Source organism: Molossus molossus, unplaced genomic scaffold (genome assembly GCF_014108415.1).
Source record: "Molossus molossus isolate mMolMol1 unplaced genomic scaffold, mMolMol1.p scaffold_m16_p_7, whole genome shotgun sequence".
Lineage (NCBI taxonomy): Eukaryota > Metazoa > Chordata > Mammalia > Chiroptera > Molossidae > Molossus > Molossus molossus.
Genome location: NW_023425401.1, coordinates 29,091,763 through 29,117,619, shown reverse-complemented (window position 1 = coordinate 29,117,619; position 25,857 = coordinate 29,091,763). Strand labels below are relative to the sequence as shown.

General features: G+C 35.8%; 1 protein-coding gene across 3 annotated transcripts in view; it reads left to right on the top strand.

Annotated features, from left to right (window-relative positions):
• GLCCI1 (glucocorticoid induced 1) overlaps positions 1-25,857 on the top strand; it is a 98,124-nt gene that overhangs the window by 59,498 nt on the left and 12,769 nt on the right. Inside the window, exons 4-7 of one of the 3 annotated variants that reach the window (XM_036247131.1) lie at positions 3,790-3,927; positions 11,515-11,628; positions 17,187-17,339; positions 21,323-21,533. In XM_036247131.1, coding sequence (XP_036103024.1) covers positions 3,790-3,927; positions 11,515-11,628; positions 17,187-17,339; positions 21,323-21,533 — 616 coding nt within the window. The remainder of the gene's footprint in view (positions 1-3,789; positions 3,928-11,514; positions 11,629-17,186; positions 17,340-21,322; positions 21,534-25,857) is intronic. The other 2 variants (XM_036247132.1, XM_036247133.1) reach the window with 2 other exon arrangements.

Below are 25,857 nucleotides of genomic sequence, written 5' to 3'. Positions count from 1 at the left end.
TACAGAATACTAATACATGCTACAGTATGAATAAAGTGCAAAAAGATTTTACTAAGTTAAGGGCCAGCATTTTTTTTTCCAGTGAAAGGCCAGATAGTAAATATTTTAGTGTTTGTGGGTCATATTATCTTTGTTGCAACTACTCAACTCTGCTGTTGTAGTGTGAAAGCAGCCATAGACAATGTGGAGTGGGTGTAGTTATGTTCCAGTAGATTTTATTTACAAAAACATGTGGCGGGCTAGATTTGGCCTGCAGATTGTAGTTTGCCAATCCCTGCTAGCTGAATGAAGCCAGATGAATAAGGCTACATATGATATGGTTCCATTTATATTGGAATCCTAGAAAAGGCAAATTTATATACAGGAAAAAAAGAAGCCCATTAGTGGTTGCATGTGGCCAGGAGTGGGGCTGGGGGAGTGGGGTGATTGGCTACAAATAGACTCAAAGTAAATTTGGGGTTGATGAAATCGTTCACAAACTGCACTGTGATTACTGTTGTACAACTCTGAAAAGTGATGAAAACTTAATGAAATTTTACCCTTACAATGGATGAAATTAAGGGAATATAAAGTATACTTCAGTAAAGATGAAAGGGAAAAAAGGAATAACTGTAAAAGACTGGTGTTTTGTTTAGTTTTTTTTTTTCTTGTGATGTGTCATGAAGGTATTAAATTCTGTATGGTATAGTATATAACTGTGGCTAGGAAAAGGAAAGGAGTACATGGGTAAGACTAAGAGTAAAAATAAGAATTGGCATTTGAGCCCTGGCCGGTATGGCTCAGCGGTAAGAGCGTTGCCTGCAGACCAGAGTCCCGGGTTCAATTCTGGCTAAGGGCACATACCTCAGTTGTGGTTTGTCTCTGGCCCTGGTTGGGGTTGTGCAGGTGGCAACCAATTGATGTGTCTCTCTCACATCAATGTTTCTCTCTCTCTCTTCCTCTCTTTATCCCTCCAGCTCTATCTGAAGATTGATGTAAAAATATCCTCGGGTGTGGATTGAAAAATAAAATAAAGAATTTTCATTTGAGAAAATTCTGAAAAGTGAAAACTATTATTGAAATACTAATATTTTTAAAAATTATATACTACTTCAACATTTTTATTTTTATTTTTTAGAATTTTTTTTCCTTATTGATTTTAGAGAAAGAGGAAAGAGAGAGAGAAACATCGATGAGAGAGAACATTGACTGGCTGCCTCCTACATGCCCCCCACCAGGAATTGCCACAACCTAGGCATATGCCCTGACCGGGAATCAAACCAGAGACCTCTTGGTGCATGGGTCAATGCCCAGCCACTGAGCCACACCGTTCGGGGTACTTCAGCATTTTTAAAAAGTGACTTGAGCTCTGGCTAGATTGCTCAGTTGGTTGGAGCATCTTGCCATACACCAAAAAGATTGCGGGTTCGATTCCTGGTCAGGACACATGCCTGGGTTGCAGGTTTGGTCCTCAGTCCAGGTGTGTGTGGGAGGCAACAGATAGATGTTTCTCTTTCACATCAGTGTTTCTTCCCCTACCCCCTCTAAAATCAATTACAAAATATTAAAAAGGAAAAGAAACCTGGGTCATTTTGGCTGGGGATTAAGGGAGGATTTTTAAGCCAAATTTAAGAGAGTGAAGATTCCTACACATTTTAAGAGTGTCAAATGTTATCTTGCAAACGGCATGAGATTGGAGCTGTCTGGGTAAAGAAGGACCTGGGACTATGTTTGTAGGCAGTAAAACCAGACCTGAAATAACTCCATGTGACACTGTTGATGTTTTCCTGTGGGCCAGAGAGGTAGTTATGCAAAAATGGAAATAGTAGCCATATGGGGTGTGTGTGTGTGTGTGTGTGTGTGTGTGTGTGTGTGAGTGATCGATCTAGAACAGAGCTCTACCCATGTGGGACCAGAGCCCCGGTCATCTTAATTTAAAACCTGTTCTGGAGCATGTAACTCCAGGGCGCTCGTCTGACCAACCATGAAGCAACATTGCAGAAAAGAGCTCACCAAGGGTAAACTTTTCATGTAAGGTGAGTTTGCAACCAAGTATTTTTGGGAATGTAAGGAAATCTAATTCCATTAAGATACAACAGATACTTCTTTTTAATACTGCAGCATTTTATTTTATTTTTATTTTTTTAATCCTCACCTGAGGACATTTTTTTCCACTTATCTTCAGACAGAGTAGGAGGAGGAGGAGAGAGAGAGAGAAGGAGAAATATCTCTGGGAGAAAGACACATTGATTGTTTGCCTCACGTGTGACCCAGACCAGGACTGGGGACAAACCGCAATTGAGGTACATGCCCTTGGCTGAAATTGAACTTGAGACTCATTGGTCTGCAGGCTGATGCTCTAACCGCCGAGCCAAACCGGCCAGGGCACAACAGATACTTTAAGTAGAAACATTTACATCTGAGGAAACACAATCCCAAAAAGAACTTAAGAATATTTAGAATTACACATGAAATGGTATCTTGAAATGAGACTAGGAATAAATAAGAACAGGCAGAATGATAAAGGTCCATTTGCAAATCTTATAAGTAGCAAAAGTTGGTGAAATAAACTCTTTGGTGATTAAAATGACATAGCAGAAGAGAGAATTAATGAATCAAAAGACTCAACTGAGAGTTAGTTGAAAGTCAAGATGAGCAGATCAGCTAGAATATAGAACTAAATGATAAAGAGGTTTAAACATGAAAGAGAAATTAAGAAACATAGAAAATAGACTGAGTTAGGAGTTCCAGAAAGGAAGAATAGTTAGCATCAGGGAAGAGACATTTTTTTAAGGATGAAAATTTGCTAGATTTGAAGAGCCATGTGTATCTTTGTATTGAAAAAGCCCACCAGTTCCGAGGAGGAAAAACAGGACAATGAAAAAATTTCAACCTTTAGGTATAGTGTAGTGGAGTTGTAGATGAAAGGTACACACACTCACTCACTCACTCACTCACACACAGTTTTCTGTGATTCAGTAAAAAGGCAGATTACCTACAAAGAAATGGCAGGTTGTCATTACATTTATCACAAACTATAGTTGATGCCAGTATACAATGAGGTTGTAGTTTGTGTCTATGTTAAGGAAATGAGTTTAAATGAGGAATCATTTTCCTTTATGAAGAGATTACTTTTCTTCTTTAGATTATGTTTGCTGAAGGGTTTTGACCCAACCTTTATTTAGATTTTACAAACTAAAAAAAAAAGTAAAAGTATACTTTTTTTATTGTTTAGATATGTGGTTCCCTGCTTATATAAAACAATTTAAAATTTATTTATACAGCATAACTAGATTTTAAGAAATCTTCCAAGTAAATGATAAAGATTTAATTAATACGTGTCACTTTTTATGGTACTTGATTTCTATGCATTTAGTAGAGGTTAAAGAGAAGAAGGGTGAATTTTAAGGTGTTTTTTGTTTTCTTTTGTTTAGTATATGTCATCAGCTTTTAGTGGCACCACATTTATTCATGGAATAATGTCAGGTTAATAAGACTGTGTGCTCACTATTGTGTAAAGCATCCAGAATTTCAGAAGAAACAGTAGAGAACAATCTACTTCTTAAAGAGCTTAATTACATATTAGGAAAAACAACCAAGACTTGAAGGAATAATTACCAAAAGACTTCATATTATCTCCTACTCTCCTTGTTCAATGAGAGAAGTTTGCAGCCTGTGGTACAAACCTAGAATCTAATCAGCCCTACACTCCTGTAGTCCCTTCAAGTGAGCACGCTTTCCAATTTCTTATCGTAGTCAACCACTTTTAACTTCTTCCACTGTTATCACTGCTCTTCTTCCCCCAACTAGGGCCTCCTACAGCTGGGTGACTTCATGAGTGATGGGATCCTGGAGGCTCCTTTTCTGTTTCTTGCTCACCTCCTACCTAACTCCATAGCTCCTGTTTCTGACCCCTCTGGAAATAGAGCAAGGGGGAGAGAGGGAAAGGTAAGGGGAATGGAAATGTTCCTACTTGACTGTCCTGTTGTAAGATGCCTTCACATTCCCTGGGCTTGACAAGTTCTTGAAACTTTCTTTGGTGATTTCATGGGTTCTTGGAGATCCCTTGTTGCTGCACGTCTCTTACCCTTAGTTCTGTTTGTATGCATTAGTGAGTCTCTTTCTGTCTCCTTCGCCGCTAGAATTCTAGACTGAGAGAGAATTCACATTCTCAGCTGCCAAGCTCTGTTCACCCTTCCAGGTGGCCCTCTCATATAAGACCTAGGACAGCCCTCCATGATGACTCCCGCACTCAAGTTTCCCAAATGGTTCCTGGAAGACTCACATTTTTCCGTTGTTGTTTGGTTAATGTCTGGGAACTTACTCATTCTAATGCAACAGTAAATATGTTATTCTAGCTCCACATTTTCAGTATCTGGAGTAGGTGTCAGATACCAATTCATTGTGACCCCTTATCTTTGGGGAACATACAGCTACCATTCGAGTTGTTCCATTAAAACTCCTCCCCATTTGAGGAAAAGAAGGAAGTACACCCTCTCAGGTCTTGGATTTGATGTTTTTCCTACTTACAACCTGAAAAGTTTGTCTTCTACAGTTTCATGGATGTCGGCAGAGGCACGAGACGCCTGGTTTAGAGAGAGTGGACTTCAGCATAGCAAGTATCAAGACTATCAAGTTTGCTTTGTTCCCCTAAACCCCAGTCACATAGGGCCCAAATGCATGACTACACATGCAGTAGGTCACATTTCAGGAGAGAAACACAGAGCTGGGAGAACCCACTGTTTTTATAGTAAGCAGTAAGCAAAGCTTTTTATCCCAGAGGGTGACGTTCCCAGAGAGAACAAAAATAATACGTGATGTATTGTTGTTTTGATTTGTTTCACTATTTCTGGTTTTGATAAAGATAAATAGAAAAATGTGGGTTTACTATTCCTAAGTCCTTCAGTGGCAATAAGGAAAAATCATAGGTTGCTTCTTTATCTCAGCCCTGCTCTCATTAGTAAGTTAGTTTTTCTTAGAAGGAACCATCTGTAAAAAGTGTAATGATTGGGGATGTTTCTCACTTCTGATCAAGTAATAATTATTAGATATTATTTCATTTTATTTTTTTGAATGTTTATTTATTGACTTAGAGAGAGACAGACATTGATTTGTGGTTCCACATACTTGTGCATTCATTGGTTGATTCTTGTATGTGCCCTGAATGGAGAGTAAACCAGCAGCCTTGGCGTATCGGGACGATGCTCTGCCAACTGAGGTACTGGGCCAAGGCCAGTTGTTAAATGTTATTGATGTGGGCTTTTCCTCTAAAGTAAGAAAAATTAAGTTTCCTTGCAGTTTTACTAAGAGTATACCTTTTACCCTAACATTCTTTTAGTATTTGGTATTTAAAAAAAATTTTTTATCATACTATAGTAGGGGAAAATAATTGCAATAATGTTTTATCTGGACCTAAAAGACAACAATCTGGAGAATTTTTATTATACCTTTGAATGCAAAGGAATTATGTGATAAACCTTTTAAAAATACATATATTTAATAAAGTCTCAATTCATATTGATTTATAAAGATGTTTTATAATTTTTCATCATTTAAAATGGTATCCAGTAGGCACAGTTTTTAAGGTCATACAAATGCTTATAGAAAAAATAGTAACTTCATAGTAGGTTAGTGTACAGTCAGTTAATTGCTTCATCAAAATTTTGTTCATCTTTATTCTAGTTTCACTTCTTGCAATATTACCAACATTAAGAAAGGAAGTTACTTTGTGAAATGGTTAAGATTATGAGCCAATACATAGTGACTGGTAGTTATTGCAGTTGAACATTAACCTAGTATTACTTTCAGCAGTGTTGATAGGTAATAAAGAGGTTACAAATTAAAGACTAAAGGACTAGGCCTGACAGTTATTAGGTGTGTTATATTGGGAAAGGTACTTTATTTTTTGGTATTTCCTACATTGTAAAAGAGATATAATAAATCTGTGAGATCAAGTGGGTTTGTGAACTAAGTGTATTTTAAATGTTAGCTTGGTCTGTTAACAGGCCCCTTTGAAAAATGCGCCTTATTGGTCGTTGTAAATACACTTCTATATTAAAACTTATTTTATGTGTATAAAATTGTCCCAAAGCTGGCTATATCTGTGGGGATGAATCTGTGTGGGAGTATCTGTCTGTCTGTTCCTGGGATAGCAGGTTTGTGTGCGTCTACACATGATGAGCACCTTTGTGGGTTTGTAAGGGTTGATGTTTGTGCAGGTAATCTCTCCTTATACATGTGCTTGCATATGTGTGTGCTCCTTATACATGCATATTTGTGCATACATGTGCATGTGTTTGTTAATTTGATTATCATGGACTGAATGAATAGCAGTTAATTCATTTGGGTTTGCCTGTTGGCAATATAAAGAAGAACAGGAAGACAACACTGATTATTTATATTTATGGAAAGACAAAAAAAGTTTTAAATTTGTGTGTGTGTGTGTGTGTGTGTGTGTGTGTGTTGGATTATATGATGTTGCATTTTAAATTCCTCTGAACATTGTCAGGGGATGTAATATTTAAAATTTTTCGACTACAGCACCTTTCTTTTGAGACCGTTGATTTTTATAATCACTGAAGTTTGTCATGTATTCCCTTTTTTTCATGTAAAAGTGAATAAAAGCTTGAGATTCATGACCTCTCATACTACATTTTTATAAAAATTTATTTTGTAAATAGCTTTATTAATTTCTTTGGATGTTTTTTCTTAGTTGTCAAAATTTTTATTCCCATTTGTATATTTATCTTCACTTTTTATAAGATTTATTTCTCTCCTTCTGAGTTATTAACGTGATTCTTTAAACAATGCAGAATAATGGTTAAGATAGCAAACTCTGGAACTACACTTCCTATATTTAAATATTTGTTTCGCCCACTTAATTGTATGACCTTCAGCAAGCTCTTTAATTTTTTTAAAAAAGATTTCTTACTGCTTTTTAGAGAGAGAAGGGAGAGGGGGAGAGAGAAGCATCAATGTGAGAGCAAAACATCAATCAGCTGCCTCACTCCCCTTACCCGGGATCAAACCTGAAACCCGAGCATGTGCCCTGACCAGGAATTAACCCAGCAACCTTTCAGTGCACAGGATGACGCCCAGCCGACTAAGCCACACCAGCCAGGGCAAACTCTTTAATCTTTCTGCCTCTCAGTTTCCTCACCTATAAGATGGGGATAATAATAGTACCTATCTCATATACTTTTATTGAAAAATGAATGAGGATTCATATAAAAGCAAATGGCGAAGTGCCTTTTTCCTAATTTTAAGCTAGCACTCTTTTCATTTTTTTTTCCCCCAAGAGCCACAGGATTCTGCTTTTCTCCCTAGTGCTGCCTTTTAAGTTAAAATTTCTCATTTCCTTGACCTACTGTGGAATAGAATTCATTCTGAGAAACATTTTCCTCCCTTTAAGTACCTGAGGCAAAGTACTCAACCAGTTATTTGAGGCTGAGTTTAGTTTAGTTTATTTTGTTTTTTAAATGTTAACAATAGTGGGCTGGGTGGGGAGGGGCAACTAACAAGACAAAAATAGCAAATTAACAAGGGTGATGTTACCAGATTTTTAAAATTTTACAATAAAATGTATTCCTCGTTCTCAGATTTTAAGTGGGGCCAGTCCTTGATTTTTCTTTATCTGATTCCACAAAGAATTTAATCATTTCTTTGTGAGTATACTTATTATTCTGTCGACAGTTATTAATTTCTTCTTTGTGACCCATGATCTCTTATTCCCTCTTTTTAAAACTTTGCAGCTTATGTGCTTGGGACCCCTTTCATGTTTAAAGAGAGCTCTTCTCTCCTTCTCTCTTAATTGTTTTCCTTTAAGCTTTATTAAGATATAATTGACATACCACATCATATGTTTAAGGTATACAGTGTAATCATTCAATATATGTATAACTTGCAAAATTGTCACCACAATAAGGTTAGTTAACACATCATCACCTCACATAGTAACAGTTTTTTTATGTATAGAGAGAACTTGTAAGATCTGCTCTCTTAGCAACTTCGAAGTATACAATATAGCATTGTTAACTATGGTCACTGTGCTATACATGACATCCCCATAAATTACTCATCTTACAACTGGAAGTTAATACCCTTTGACCACCTTCAGCCTTTTCCTGCCCCCACACCCCATCTCTGGCAACCACCAATCTGCTCTCTGTTTTTTAGATTCCACATATAAGTGAGATCATACAGTATTTGTCTTTCTTTGTCTGCCTTATTTTACTTAGCATAATACCCTCAAGGTTCATTCCTAATTTCTTTTCCTTAAGGTCACGAGTAGCTAGTGAATATTTAGAAACACAAAAATAAAATTCATCTATAGTTTCGTTTTAAAAATCCAATCAGTATAATTCAGTGTTCCCTTGGTAAAGGAAAGTTGTGTGGTCATTGCATCCTAGGAACGGGGTGGGTAGGCCCACTGTGGTGAGGACCCAAGCTTCTGTGTGATGCGATGGAACGTGGGCGTTAGAGAAGCTGTCTTAGGCAGAGGGTCAGAGCTGTGCGCGAGGTGGGAGGGGCTTGTGGGGGGGCGGGGTTTACAGCTTCCTTCTGCACCTTCCTCCCAGAGGACACTTGTGTGTGTACTCTCCAATGGTGCTGAGGTCAGGGAGAGGAGGTGGCTTTGGCTGGCAATGGGGTCTTGAGCATCAAAGAGAAAAGAGAAGAAAAATTCTGAAGTAGAAGCCCTAGAAGGCAAGAGCATTTGCCGTTTAGTTATGTAGGCCTGTGCCTCTTCTGAATATGATGTAAACGGCACAGGAACCATCCATATTCTGAAGTAAAGAAGGATTTATGGCATCTTGCTTTTTTTTCCACATAGTTCTTGACAAAAAAATGTATAATGTTCTGAGCATACATAAATATATTTAGGAAGATGAGCTTCACTTTTACCTTAATCTCTACTGAACTGTAACAAGAGCATAGCTATGTTGTAGTCCAAAGATGAACAGCATTGTGTGAACACCATAAGGTTGCAGTTTAAATAGGTATTCCTGCAAAGTAAGGTGTGTACCATGATGTATACTTCTTGTTTTCAGGACCTTGTTAAAGATGTTTAGAACAAAAAGTTTTCTGGCTTATTTTGTTATTTCCAAAGCCTTTATTTTTGTTTGTTTATTTTTAAAGATTTTCTTTTTTAATGAAAAAGTACAGCCCTGGCTGGTTTGGCTCAGCGGTTAGAGTTTAGCCCGTGGACCAAAGAGTCATGGGTTTGATTCCCAGTCAAGGGCACATACCTCAGTTGCAGGTTTGATACCCAGCCCTGGTCGGGTTTAGTGTTGTTTGGGAGGCAACCTATTGATGTGTCTCTCTCACATCGATGTTTCTCTCTCTCCCTCCCTTCCCCCCCCCCATTCTGTCTAAAAATCTATGGAAAAATATCCTTGGGTGAGGATTAAAAAATAATAATGAAAAAAAATGGAAAAGTACAAATTGCATTGATTAATCTCTAACCATTATGGGCTCTTCTATATAAGCTCTTACTGGTTTCATAATACCAGTAAACATCATTAATATTCAGAAAACACTTAATTTTATATCTCTATCTTAATTAAATGACTTGTACAATTTGAAATTATATATTTTTCTCATAGAGAATAATCTGTCTTGATTTATAATAATTACCTACTAAGTTTTATTCCTTTTCACATGAAAAATAACACCCTTTAGAAGAAAGTTATGTCATTACAACAGCCCAGGGAACACAAATAATAACATAAATAATCTTATTTATATATCTTTGCAAGGATGTTGCGAGAAGTCCATAAGCTACAAAGAACTTTAAAAAAACTAAAGGAATAAATGTGTCTTGATATAAAAGAAAGGCTATAAATTATTCCTTTGTTTAGGTGCTTAATTTCCTTCTATGCTGCTTCTCTTCTATTTGCCACAGGTAAAAATAAATTTTCCCAGCAACCCATGTACTTTTTCCTTTCAGGTTTAATAACAACTGTCTATTTTGCTTTTTATTGTCATGGTTATTCAAGGTAAATATTTAGCTAATATTAAAATGCATTGTATTTTGCTTTACTGTATCTCTGAGGAAATCAATATATTTTAGAGACTTTACTTTGTATTTATACTTTGCTTAGTAGGTAACAAAGAAATAGCTTTTCCAGGTATAACTATTAATTGATGTAATCTTTTCTGCAAATAATACCAATATTAAATAACTTCCCTCAGATTTCTAATGATACCCTTCAAATGCACAGGAATATTTTATTCCTCGTCTAGCACATTTTAAGCAGATTATACTTCACCTAAAATACATTAGTAGTTTAATGAATTCCAAGCCGTATTGTAGTAAATGACTTTTCTTTAGCCTTGGAAGTGTTACCATTCCATTTAGGACAATAAACCCTAGGTTATATTTGTTTTTTAAAAGTTGTGTGATTAGAGCCAAGTGTCTGTCAGTGACTGAATGGATAAAGATGATGTGGTATATACACAATGGAATATTATTCAGCCAGGAGAAGGAAGGAAATCCTGCCATTTGCAACAACTTGGATGAACTTTGAGGGCATTATGCTAAGTGAAATAAGTATTATGTAGAAAGACAAATATTCTATGATAATAATTGTACTTGGGATCTAAAGAAAGCTGAACTCATAGAAACAGCCAGTGGAGTGGTGATTTCCAGAGGCTGGAGGGTGGAGATAATGGGGGTTGATTAAACGGTCAACACTTCCAGTTATAGGAAGAATAAATTCTGGAGTGCTAATATGCAGCATTTTCATTATAGTTAACAATGCTGTATTATATACTTGAAAGTTGCTAAGAGAGTAAATCTCAAGTGTTCTTACCACAAAAAATAAACTAATTATGTGACAGGATGGAGGTGGTAGCTAATGCTATCGTGGTATTATTTTGCAGCATATAAATGTAGCAAAATAACACGTTGTATGCCTTAAGCTTTCAGAATGTTTATGTCAGCTCTATCTCAGTAAAGCTGGGAAACAAAATATCAGTTGTGTGACTAAAGAGTAATATGTAGTAAAATATTAAGTACTAATAAATTACTAATACTAAATGCTTTGATTTTTCTCACCACAATGGAATTTGCAATTTTAAAGTATTTAGTAATTGATAAACCGAGATCGATTTTGTTTATATAGGACCAAACTTAGAAACTAATGTTGTCCCTATATTAAGAGATTCTGTATGACTTTAATCAATAGGTATGTGAAATACTTGTTTTTCATCTTATAAAAGTGTTTAAAGAGGACGATATTTCTGGTGTTACAAAGGTAAAATCTGAAATAATCTGGGGAAATTTAGTCTGCGTATTTACCAACAACATTATTTAAATTGTACAAGTGAAGCATTTGTAGCATATATTTATTTCTTATTTTTTAAAGTCTTAATCATAAAAGCTTGTAAGACTAAATCATTGTAGTGAAATATCATCTCTGCTTTGAAACCTTTGAGAAAAAATGTATTAATACCCCCAAATTTAAGAAATAAGTGCTTAAAGTTGGTAATCACTTTTGTTCTCTTTTTGCTTCTCCTTCCCTCTCTCCGGAGCAGATTGCCAAACTGCGGCAGCAACTGCAACGTAGTAAACAAAGTAGTCGGCACAGTAAGGAGAAAGATCGGCAGTCTCCTCTCCATGGCAACCATATAGCCATCAATCACACTCAGGTAGGCTAACTTGTTTTTTTTTTAATTTTTTTATTTATTAATTTGTTTTTGTTACAGATGTTTCTCATTTTTCCTCCATCAACACCCTCCTCCCCTTCCCCCTTATCCCATCCCCAGCTTTGTTGTCTATGTTTATTGGTCATGCATACATGCATGTAAGTTCTGTGGTTTATCTCTTCTCCCATAAACCCCCCTTCCTCTGAGGCTTGTCAGTCTGTATACCACCTCTATGTCTCTGGGTTAATTTTATTCAGCAGTTTGTTTAGTTCATTATATTCCACAAATAAGTGAGATCATGTGATATTTGTCTTTCTCCACTTGGCTTGTTTCGCTTAGCATAATACTCTCCAGGTCCTTCCATGCCATCTCAAAGGATAAGAGATCTTTCTTTCTTACAGCTGCATAGTATTCCATTGTGTACATGTACCGCAGCTTTTTAATCCACTCATCTACTGATGGACACTTGGGTTGTTTCCAGATCTTAACTATTGTAAATAGTGCTGCTATGAACATGGGGGTATATATATTCTTTCTGATTAGTGTTTCAGGCTTCTTAGGGTATATTCCTAGAAGTGGGATCACTGGGTCAAATGGCAGTTCAATTTTTAACTTTTTGAGGTAACACCATAGCGTTTTTTACAGTGGTGGCACCAGTCTGCATTCCTACCAGCAGTGTACTAGAGTCCCCTTTTCGCCACACCCTCGACAACACTTGTTGTTTTAGGCTAACTTCTTGTCCAGATTTGAGTAATTTCTGTTAAAGAGTTCATTATAAAGGGAGAATCTATCATTTTAGGATTTAAAAAATTAATAACATAAATCCCTAGCTCTACTGAATTACTATTGTTTGTTAAACTGCTTAAGAAGTTGGTTTTTTTAGACATATGCCTACTCTTCTTTTAATAACAGATATGGCAGAGTGTAGTGGTCTCAAGGATGATTGATACTGACCTGGGCTGCAATCCTAGTTCATTCACTTATTAACCAACTATGAACATTATCTCATTTAATCTTCCCAGTAGTACCTTAACCCATCTATCTCTGTATCTCTTTATATATTTTACCCCCATTTTACATCTGAAGAAATTGAGGATTAGTTTCATTGAGGTTCCCTGCCCTAGAAACATATACTAACATAGCCTCTTGGACAAAATTTGGGAAAGGCTGGCCTAGACCAAATTAACTTACAAATATTTATGTAAATTTTAGTAAATACAGTAGTATGGCAGAAGAAACCCAAGTAATATATCAAAACAAGTCCAGTTAGGGGTTGTTTCACACATGTAAGGATGATTCAACATTAGGAAATGTGTGAGGTTAATTTATTGCATCCGAAAGTCAAAATAGATGCTAAAAAATTCTTAATTAAAAACTCAGTATTTATATGTGATAAAACATATTTAAAAACAGGGCACGTTCTAATGTGAGAAACTGCACATGTAATGAGATTTTTACCAATAAAATATTGGAAGTGTTTCTGTTATAATAAAAATAAAGTCATAGATGTCTGTAATTATTGATACGGTTTGCTAGTAATGGAATTGCTGAAGACAGAGCAGTGAGAAAATGAAGTAATTGTTATCATGATTTGCATACGACATTGTTGTGTGTTTAGAAAAGCAGAGTGAATGACCTAAACTATTATAACTAATGATGGGATAGCTAAAATGAAAGATACTGACAATACCAAGTGTTGGTGAGGGTATGGAACAATTAAAACAGCCACACTTTACTGGTGACAACACAAGATGGTACAGCCACTTTGGAAAACAATGTGGCATTTTCTTCAAAAGTTCAATAGACACTGACCATTTGACCCTGCAGTTTCACTCTTTGGTATCTGTCCTTGAGAAATAAATACTTATGTCCACACAAAAACTTGTACATCAGTGTTCATGGAGGCATTCTTCATAAGAATGAAAAATGGAAACAAACTAGTATCCATCAACTAGTTTGGGTAAACAACATTTCATGCATCTATACAATATAATATTATTTAGCAATAAAAAGAAAGGAGCCACTGATACTTACATGGTTGAATCTCAAAAACATGCTAAGTGAAAAAAATGAGGAGCAAAAGACTGCATACTATATGATTTGTTATATTAAATTATCGAAAAGGCAAAATTATAGAAACAGTAAGTACTAGAAGTAGGACTTGACTACAGAGAGGCCCTATGAAATTTTTTGGAATGATGGAAGCTTCTAAAATGTGACCATACTCATAATTGTATGACTGTGTATATTTGCAAAACTTAACGAACTGCACCTTAAAATGGGAGGATTTTATTGTATACCATTTATACCTTATCAGAGCTGTTAAAACAACATGCAAATGGGAAGCAAGCGTCAGACATTTCAAGTAAAATTTCACAACTTCCTTCTTCTCCTTAATCTGATAGAATTAATATATTATTCTTACTTTGTTCATTTCAAGCATCTTTTCTGTAAGACCCCAATGCATTTATAGTAGATTTGTTGACTTGTTGTTTAACATGGAAGACTTATGTGCTTATTCCCAATTTACATAGAACTTTTTGGCATTTGGTTATATGTAAAATTAATTATCTTTTGCTGTACATACTGAACTATTTTGTAGGTGAAGTGTGAAGTCTAGAATGTTCTTTAAAATACACCAAGAACAGAAAAAAATATGTTGATGTAAAACAAAATTGGTAAATGCTCCAGTTTTTGAGGCTGGATGATGTGCGCCTGAGGAGTCATGATGCTGTTCTGTTTATGATTATAATTCTTCATAATAAAACAAAAAATGGAGAACTTAAAGAGGTGATTAGGTAAAATATAAACATAAAAATAAGTAGTTTTTTCTTTTACTAGTAAATGTAAACTGCTGTACCCTCTACTTGCAACGTTTCTAACTCCAAATGTGTGAGTTTTTTTCTACACCAGCCAATTCTCCAGCTCTTCAAATACAAATGGAGTGTTCTACAGTTCCATCCCGACACTAATTCCCTGGAGTCCGCACAGACCCACCAGTGCAGGGCTTGGCCCCAAAAGACCACCCCTGCCCGAGACACCAGTCCCAGGTTGTCATCTGTACTTCTGACCACCTGACTATAAAGAAGGGACTCCCACAACCCCTTCTTCAGTTCAGTAATTTGCTGTAATGGCTCACAGAACTCAAGGAAACACATTCATTGGTGTGTTTTTTAAATGGTATAATAAAGGATACAGATGAACAAAGAGATGAAGGGGAACATAGGGCAAGGTCTGAAAGGGGCCCCAGTGCAGGCACACAAGTCCCCATGGAGTTGGGACATGCCACCCACATGGATATGGATATGTGTTCACCGACCCTGAAGGTCTCTGACCTGTAGTTTAGGGATTTTTTATGGAGGTTTCATTGCATATACCTAATCCACTGTTAACTCAATACCCAGCCCTTTTCCCTCCCTAGAGGACGGGGAGGGGCGGGGGAGTGTTGCTGAAAGTTTCAAGCTTCTGATTATGACTTGGTCTGTCTGGTGATGAGCCCCACTTCTGAAGGTATTCAGGAGCCCACCAAGAGTTGCCTCATTAGAACAAAAGACTCTTGCTCCTATCACCCAGGAAATTCCAAGGGATTTAGGAGCTCTGTGTCAGGATCTGGGGTCAAAAAACAAATACTAGAACAAAAGATGCTACTTAGTGGCAACCTCATCACTCAGGAGTTTTAGGAACTTTGTCTCAGGAACCAGGGGCAAAAACCAAATATGTATTTCTTAATATGTCACAACTGGTGATAACATTAGTTTAGATAATGAAAAATATAAAATGCATAGAATTAAACCTTAAAGAAATATGTAAACTATAAAACTTTATTGAGGGTATGAAATGTAAAATAGAGACATAAATGGGAAATCTTAACATATTCACGTATAGGAAAACTCAATATTTTTTAATAGTAATTTTCCCAAAATTAATGTACAAATTGAGTTCCACTGGAAATTTAAAAGGAATTGTTTTATTACTTGAAAAGTTGTTTTCAAGGGTCACATGGAAAAGTAATGCCAGTTAATAGAAAAGAATATTTGAAAAGGCTTTCCCTACAAGATACCAAAACGTACTATAAAATAACAGCAATTAAAATGGAGATCTTTATCAGCTAAGAGCTCAAGGAAATAAAATACAGACTCCATAAATAAATGTTAGGGCATTTGGATTACTATGTGGGGAAAACATACTACCTCACACTATACACAAAAATAAATCATAATGGGGTAGATATTTAAATATAAAAAACTACCAAGGTACTAAAAGAAATATATGTGATAGTAAAATAAACAGCACATGTGTGACAAAGTTACAACTTTAATGTGAAAATAGCTCGTGCAGCCCTTGCTGGAGTGGTTCAGAGGTTAGAGTGTTGGCCCTCGCACCGAAGGGTCTTGGGTTCGATTCCCTGTCAGGGGTGCATGTACCTGGGTTGCAGGTTTGATCCTCTGCCCAGTCTGGTCACATGTGGGAGGCAACCAGTCCATGTTTTTCTTTCGCATTGATGTCTATCTCTTTCCCCTTCCACTCTCTCATATATATATATATATATATATATATATATATATATATATATATGTATATGTATGTATATATATATTTATTTATATACACACATATATGTATACATATACACACATATATATCTATCTGTCTCTCTCTAAATATATATATTATATATATATATATATATATATATATATATATATATATACACATATCCAGAAAAGAAACCTCATGCATTATTAAGAGACGGAGGACATTAGTTCACAGATGGCAGGAGCACAGCATTGAGTATGGGAAATATTCATGTGTCAGTCGGTCATTATCAGTCCGCCTCATTATAAATCATACGTATCAACTTTAATCAGTCAGAATAAGAAAGAGATCATATATTGGATCATATATTGCTTTTATTTTTACCTTGTTCATCTTTATTTTTTAATTTTCTTTCTGTTGTATAAGTTCCTTGTGTATCAAAGGCTGGTCTTAACATTCGTCGGCACCCTTACAACAACTAGGAGAGGTGGTTAATTTTTGAGAACTCCTCCAAAGGATTTTTGAAAACATCCTGAAAGTTAAGTGAATGTTGTTGAGCTTTAATATGATAACATTGCCACATTACTTAGTAATCCAAAGGTTTTCTTAAATGACTGACAAAATGGAAATGGAAAATACTTGTAGGTAGTTGTCTCAGTGTAGGAAACACACACACATACACAGTAGAGTCACATGATACACTTAACTTTCATGATTTCAACTGCTTTTTCAGTAAAAACAGAAAAGGGAAAAAAATTAAATAGTGCAGAAGATTTTGTCTGCCATTCTACTTTAAAAGTATACATATTATAATTATACCTATACACTTGCATACAGGGTTATTTTGACTCTGATTTTTACCTTATTTTAGATCCTAAATTTCTGTCTGTGTATCAATTATATTGCATTTGAAAGGTCGAAATAACTCTGCTCATGGAGTTTCTCTTTTCAGATTTATCATACTCTTTAGTTTTGATTTCTTTGACCACAAACAATTTGGTACCTCCTTATCTTCTGTTTTGTAGGCTACTGGATCAAGATCAGTCCCTATGCCGCTGTCAAATATCTCAGTGCCAAAATCATCTGTTTCACGTGTGCCCTGCAATGTAGAAGGAATAAGTCCTGAGTTAGAAAAGGTTTTCATTAAAGAAAATAATGGGAAGGAGGAAGTGTCTAAGGTAAGGTTACAATGAATGTTTGAATCTTTTTTTCCGCTTTGATATTGTTAACCGTCTCAAAAGTCCTTTTTTTGGTAACAGTTTTATTAGATGTAATTCACAAACCATACAATTTATACATTTAAAATACGCAATTCAGTGGTCTTTTAGTATATTCAAAGTTGTGCAACCATCTGCACAATTGATTTTTCAGCATTTTCATCACCCTAAAAAGAAACTGCACGCTTTAGCCCCGGCCCTAGGCAGCCACAGATCTACCTTCTCTGTTTGTGGAGTTGCCTATTCTAGACATTTTATATAAATGCATATATATAATATATGGCCTCCTATAACTTTTTTTCACTTAGCATAATGTTTTTAAGTTTCACGTATATTTTAACATGTATAAGTACTTCATTCCTTTCTGTTGCCAAATAATACTCAGTTGTGTATAAATTTTATTTATCCTGACCTCAGTGAACATTTATATTGTTTCTACTTTGTGGCTCTTACGAAAAATGCTGCTATGAAATTTATATACAAGTTTTCATGTGAACATAATGCCTTCATCTCTCTCGGGTATATACCTAAGAGTGGTATTGTTGGTATGGTAACTTTTTGTTTAACCTTTTGAGAAACTGCCAGACTGTTTTGCAAAGTAACCGCACCGTACCATTTTACATTTCCACCAGCAGTGTATGAAGGTTCTGATTTCTGCATCTTCACCAACACTTGAAATTATCTCTTTTATTATAGTCATCCTAGTGGGTAAGAAGTGGTATCTCATCATTGGCATTGATATGTATTTCCTGATGGCTAATGATGTTAAGCATCTTTTCATGTGTTGTTGGCCATTTATGTATCTTCTTTGGAAAATTGTCTATTTAGATCCTTTGCTCCATTTTAAAATTAGGTTATTTGTCTTTTATTATTGAATTGTAAAAGTTCTTTGTAAAATTCTGTATTTTCTAGATAAGAGGCTTTGTTAAATGTATTATTTGAAAATATCTCACATTCTTTGGGTTGTCTTTTCACTTTCTTGATGATGTCCTTCAAGGCACAACATTTTTAATTTTTATAAGTCTGATATCTTTTCTTTTGTTATTTGTATGTGTGGTGTCATATCTAAGAAGCCGTTGGCTAATATAAGGTCACAATGATTTATTATTTTCTTCTAAAAGCTTTATAGTTTTAGTTTTTTCTTATATTTAGGTCTTTGGTCCATTTTTGAATTAATCAAAAATACTTTATAAATACCTGCATCCCAGAAAAGACATCTGAGCACTACTACATGTGAACCTATATTTGACCACATTTTAAAGGTATATTCAACAAAAGAAACCATCATGTAGCCTTTGGCTTTATTATCTCTGATGTTTTTTGGGACTAAAATATGATGTAATTTATGTCAAATGTGTATCTGATTCCTCCAAGTAATGTGTAGGCTTTAAAACTGAGTTAGAGTTAATCTAAAAATCGAAACAGTTTAATTTTATATTTATAAAATAAGAAAATAAAACTTTCTCCCTATCTCACTATTGCTTAGCAGCTCTGAGAGCTCTGAGCATTATTTAGTTTTTTTCTTTATCTACTCCATTCAGGTGTGTGTGTCTGCTGATATATAGTGAATCATCATATGAACGAGCCATAATTTCGAAGGCCCCTGTTGATAGGCATTTAGATTATTCTTAGTTGTCAGCACCAGGAGTGCTTTAGAAAACATCGCATACTCTCGCAAACGAGTTCCTGGCAGTGAAATTAGAGTTGCTGGGTCAAAGCATTTGTACGTTTTAAATTTTGATGAATATTGCTAAAATACTCTCCCAAAGGTTATGCCATTATACTCTCCCTAGGGATTTCATATTAAAATTTTTATTTTATATTTATTATGCCATAAGGGAACCCTTCAGAAGTTAAGTCATATCTTAGCTGTTAACCATTAAAATGTTTCCTTATTTGTATTAAATAACATTTTAGAACAGTAATGTAAGGAAGTGAAATTGGTCAATTTTTTTGAGGATGAGAAAATCAGTCACATGTTTGCTGACTCCTTAAGTAATCTATGAATAGCTAAAAAAAAGAAAATTGTACTGTTAAGTATATTAATGTTCTTAAGCCTTTATATTTCCCTTTGTTGCCTTATATTAATATGTAGATTTCTAAAATCTGTTTTGTTATTCTAATTCTTCTAATCCTCCTCCCCAACAGAACAAAAATTGGTTAAGGAAATTGATTTATCTGAGAAATAAGAATACAGAAATATTGTGTTTATCAAATAGGACATGAATGAAAGATAACTCTAATTCTTAAAATTTTTATCTACGAATTCTTATAATTCTGATAACTAATATCGACATTTTTATTAAAGTAACACATTTATTGACTCAAAACAAATATCTAAGTTTTCAGAAATAATTGTCATAAGGCCCTCAAATATATTTTCCAAAATGACCTTTCTATATGGGTTGTCCTGAGAACCTCACACATCTTATACTAAGCATCATATAATCTTACCCCTCCTCTCTCCCCCAAAAACTGCACCAATGATTTATTCTTTGTTCAGTCTAAGATTTAGGGCAGAGTCGTAATTAAAATCAAAATTTAGTTAAATAAAAGAAAAAATTTGTAAATAATAAAAATAAATGTTCTTAGCATTTGACCAAATAAATTAATGTTTAGGACTATTTCTTTCCTAAATTGGAAGGTTTTCCTTTTTTAATTTACAAAATGAACTAATATTTATGTAATCTCTTTACAGCAGAGTCGTTGTGGTCGGGTTGTGAGGATGGTGTAGCTTCAGCTTAGTATCCTTGCATGGATAAATGAAAGTTTTTATTTCAGTAAAGTCACTTAAGTTGATTGTTACAGAAAAACAGATACTTTTTGAATCTTACCAAATTTGTTCTTACTCCATTTTCTCTCTGACAGTACTTCTAAAAACTCTGAAACGACAAAGCTCAGAGTAAGAGCAGTAAATACTGAAAATGAGTTGTAAATGAACTGAGTATGTTGATTCTTTCCCCTAGCATCACAATCTTGTCTATATAATAACAAAAACATGTTCAATGATTACTATGTAGACTTTTATTTGTTGGCCTTTTTTATCACACCGATGAGGAAAATGGAGTCAGATCCAGCTTTAAGCAGTAGAGTAGAAAGTTACTGAGGCAGAAACTCTGATGCTGTTTAATCAGCCATGTCACCAGGAGCTTGAAACTCTAAGTTCTTTATTTATGAAGACATTAGACTAATGAGCTTTAAAGGTCTTATCTGGTCCAAAATATATGATTCTGTGATTATAGTTTCATTTCTATTTTTTTTTTATTTTTGCCCCTCAGAACAATGCACTGGAACTAAGCAAAATTATGAGTAGTCCTTCTCTGTTGGATACCAAATTAGCAGAACTGTTCTGAGTTATGTTAATATCCTTCATTGAGTACTGATAGGAAAAGACTCTTTATTAGAAATTTTGGGTAATTTGCAAAGGAAGTAGAAAACATGGCTTTGTTCCTGGCCTCCAAAATTAAAATAAGAAAGAATGAACAAACAAAGATTTAGACCTGTGAAGATTAGATTTGACTTTTCTTACTAGCAAGTGAAAGTGAGTTTTTGAGCAGTTCAATGGATTCATTCAAATTTTATTTATTGAATGTCTACTATGTGCCAGACCCAGTACTTGGCACTCAGTATACAGTGTTAAAAGAAGCCTCTGCCCTGGAGAATATTATGGGAAGTGCTAACCTACAATACATACAGAGAGCTGTGGGATTTTAAAGACAATTTATCCTTAGTACTTTGAAACCTAAAGACTTTGGGATTTGAAAGAAATTTTTTGTTCAATAAAGGTAACATATAGAATTAAGACACAAGATCGGTATTTTTATACTCGAAAGAATCAGTTATGCTGATGATAGTGGAATATGATGTCAAAGGAAACATCATGTTTCTTTGACGCGAACAGTATGCACTGTCGTTCACATGTTTGACGGTCGTTCCTCTGACAGCCCTTGGATATCCCGGACGGCCGAAGAGCTCCACTCCCTGCTCACTACCGGAGCAGCAGCACGCGCAGCATCGACACGCAGACCCCCTCTGTGCAGGAGCGCAGCAGCAGCTGCAGCAGCCACTCGCCCTGTGTCTCCCCCTTCTGTCCCCCAGAATCCCAGGACGGTAGCCCTTGCTCAACAGAAGATTTACTCTATGATCGTGATAAAGGTAAGAGTGAAACCATCCACCTGGACAGAGGATTTGTAGTAGGGCCTTGCTCATTATACTTTCTTTGTCTTAGACCATTGCATCATTTTTTTCTTTTGATGAGTGGTGGGGTTCTGAAGGATTGGTTAACCCAGGTTTGTTTGTTCATTGGTTTCACATACCCCCTTCTTTGTGACTCTTACAAACATCTTCCATAAATGTGTCAGAGAAGCACAGCACATGATTCTGAGAGCTAACAAAAGCTGTAAAAATGGAGTGTGTACAGCTTCATGTCGTATAACACACAGGTTCTTGGTATTGTCCAGAGTTAATGATGGTTGTGGTAGAGTTTATATTACTCTTGCCTCTAGTTAGACTTCATAATCAGATTACTTTGGGAGGAAATAATTTCTAAAAATACTGTTGGAAGAATGAGTATATTTTTAACCAAGTAGATACAGTTTAATAAGTTGTCTACAGGACATCGGGGATTATATTATAATATATGCATGAATTATTGATAACACCAATAAGAGGGCAGAACCTCTGGGACTTTGCTGTTGCTCGTCAGGCCCAAATTGTTTCCCTGAGTTCTCCTGTCCTGGGGCAGGCACTTGGCTACCGGTACCCACTCTCTTCTTTCCATTTCTGGCCCCCTGGGATCTAGACACAGAAGGCAACAAAGACCTCCCAGCTTCCACCTTCCTAACTACTTTCAAAGAAACTCTGAACTTATTTTATAACACACTTATTGCTTCTCCTCATAGAGAAATAGATTGTGGACAACAAAAATTTAAAAACATAGAAAAGTTAAAGTTTATATACTCTTAGAAGATTTTTATGGTCCTTGTCCCGGCTTGACCCCCCACTCCCTTTAATTTGTTTCATTTTGAGGTATTCTTACATGGAAAGTACCCATAACTTAGGTGCTCAGACCAGTGCATTTTTTACATGTGTGTACTCTTGAAACCACTGCCTAGATCAAGATATAGAACATTTTTAGCCCTCCAGGAGGCTCCCTCGGCCCCCTTCCCCGAAGGTATCCTTCCCCTCTCTACCTGGAAGGAACCACTATTCTGACTTCCATCACCATAATCGAGTTTTTCTGTGTCACTGGACTTCATAGAAATGGATGGCATAGTGTGGATTCTTTTGTGTCTGGCTTCTTTCATTCATCATTATGCCTGACTCTCTGCTGAGATTTAAATAAAACCTACTTTGGACTTTGTCCTCTGCTCTTATTTCTGTGGGTGGATCTCAGTGGTTCTCCCCTTTCTTTTTACCCTTTCCTTGTTCAAAGGCTCGTGCACTCCCTTGCTCTGCCAAGGTTGTGTTGAAGCCGTATAATACCTTAGGCATCTCTTTGCTTCAAGTGGGAAGTCTCCATTTCGCGTCCAACTAGGAAACTTGCATTTCACTGAGGAATCCTACCAGAGCAGATACCTTCAATCACTCCCTCACCACATTTTTCCTATGGCTGTTTTGCAGTAAAACAAACAAGAAAAACCTTGCTGCTTGTAGGAGTAGTTGGTTTGAAGGTAAATGGAAATGTTAAATAATGTTAACTTGTTTGAGGCTACACAGGTGGTAAATGGCAAAACAAGTCTGTCTGATAAAACCCACGTTCTTTTGTTACACCAGTAGAAAAGATGAGTATGTTTCAGGTTGACCCCTTTGCTGCTTATGAGGACTTGTAGTTGGGTTAAAATAAAAAGTAGTTAACAGTGATAGTAGGGCTAGGCAATAATTCTGGAGTTTTGTTTTCTTCTTTTTCAGTTTTATACTGTGGGTAATTGAGAGATGCTGAACCACAAGGGAAATGTTTTAAGGAGGTGATAGATGCGTTCCATTTTGGTCAACTATTTGTGAGGTTGCCTTCCGGGCTTCTCGGTGATTGTGTTCCACGAGGCGGATACATCTGTGGCTTCTGCAGTTCAGAAAGTACTCCCTTAGATCTTGTTTAAAACCGTGGATGTTCTTCAATATCTTCTTTTTCCTGAAGACTTATAATCTGTATTATTATGAGAGGGTGTGTTCACATCGCTCTCCTGCAAGGTCTCCTGCGGGGGCACTGTAAGGCTGGAGTTAAGAGCCTTGCTGGCTTTGGCACACACGAACGGCTTTGCGTCCTGTAAAGTTTGGGGCATAAAACTAGCATTAATCCTCAAGCATTCACTCAATGGTAGAAGCTGCTCTAAAAATAATCATCAGTGTTATTACTTGTTATCGCCCCATGGCCTTCAGGGAAAACACAAATTTTTTCTCTACAACAGCGATTTTCAGCTGGTTTGCTACAGTGCACTGGTGTGCTGCAAGACCTTGAAAACATTCCGTACCTGACTGTTTGGTCAGGGGCACTGACCTCTTTTTCCTTAGATTATCAAATACAAATGACAGCAGTCAACACAACAATAGCCATATGGTATGAATGAACCAGGTATGCCTATTTTTTTTATGTCAGATGAGCAAAACATGTATTTTTTAGTGTGCTGCAGAATTATAGTAATTAGTTTATGTGCCACAAAATGAAAAAGGTTGAAAATTGCTGCTCTACAACTTAACCAAATCCCCCCTGTCTGGCCTAATTTCTGTCAAATAGCTAATCATCTGAATTTTTCTATTTTTATTGACATTAAATTGACATAAAACATTGTGTAAGTGAAGGCGTACTGTATGATGATTTGATATATGTATGTATTGTGAAATGTTGGCCACAACAAGGTTGATGAACACATCCATCACCTCACAAAATTACCATTGTGTTGTTGTGGTTATGGTGAGAACTTTGAAAATGCTCTCCCAGCAGCTTCCAGGACACAGTCCACGTTGTTAACTCTGGTCACCATGCTGTACACTACATCCCCAGAACTTAATTAATCTTATAACTGAAAGTTATTTGTCTCCCCACTTCCTCAGTCCCTGGCAACCACCATCCTACTCTCTGTTTCTATAAGTTCGATGTTTTCAAGTTCCCATATGTAAGTGGGATCATACAGTATTTTCGTCTATCTGACTTATTTCATTTAGCATAATGCCCTCCAGGTCCACCCCTGTTGCAAATGGCAGGGTTTCCTTTCTTCGGCTGAGTAATACTCCACTGTGTATATACACCACAGTTGACCCATTCATCTGTCAGTGGACACTTCGGTTGTTCCCATGTCTTGGCTACTGTGAATAATGCTGCAGTGAACGTGGACTTGCAGGTATCTTTTCACCACAATATAGTAACCCGAATTCTGACCGTTTCTTAGACAAGTTAGACCTTTTCCTAAGACTGCCTTTTTAATGTAGTATTCTCTGTACGCTTCCATACTAGTCATCCAGCTGCATAACACAAGTGTGCTTTCTTTCTTCTGTTCCTCTTGGGTTTTTTAAAATTATAAACTGAAAGCATTGATTCAGATCATCTATAAGGCCAATAGTTTTTTCCTAATAGTTAAAAATATATTCTTAGTAAAACTGAGTGATAACACCTACCTCATATCATTTTGGGGGTAAATGAGATACTGTAGCAAAGTGCTTGGCACAAGCCTTGGTACTTAGTAAACACTTTTATATATGATGTTGGGTGTGGCTATAGTGATTTTTTAAAAATCTCTTCCGAAATTATGGAAATCTCAGAATCACTTAAGCATTGTTCTGTTTTCTACAAGACTAACTCAGTTTGGGATTTTTAAGACCTCATGACATGAGTTTCTTAATGTAGCTACCATATTTAGCTTTAAAGCATTACTTTGTTATTAAAGTCAAGTTGATGTTATTCTTCCCTGGGAAAATGTGTGACCTTCTATTAAAATGTGAAGTTTCTAGTTCTCAAATCAACTATCATATTTGTGAAGAGTAAATGAAAATAACATCTATCTCTTTTATATGTGTATGTATACAAATACATATGTGTATTTTAGGATCAGGAGTGGTGGTTTATGTATTTCAGCTGAATTAACACTTCTAGTTTATTTAAGAAACATTTGTTGAGCATCTACTATATACCAGGTACTCTATTAGAGAGGTGGAGAATTAGAAATGGATACTTTGTGATTATCTGTTTATGAGGAACTTCTAGTCTAATAGGGAGTAGTAGTAATGTAAATAAATAAATAATACACTTTTACACAAGTATGTTCTAACTACTAAATCACAAAAGAGGGACTCGTCGGTTTTACAGTTTCTGAAACTTGCATATGTTCTGTCATTCAAACTGTAGAATATAGTCTCTGATTCATTACTTCTCTCTGTACAATCTAAATTCTGGGCATTTTTAAAAGATACTGATTTTATCTTATGATTGACTTTTTTTTCATAGGAAAGCATAAATTGGTCTTTTGTTTCCATATATTGCCAGTAC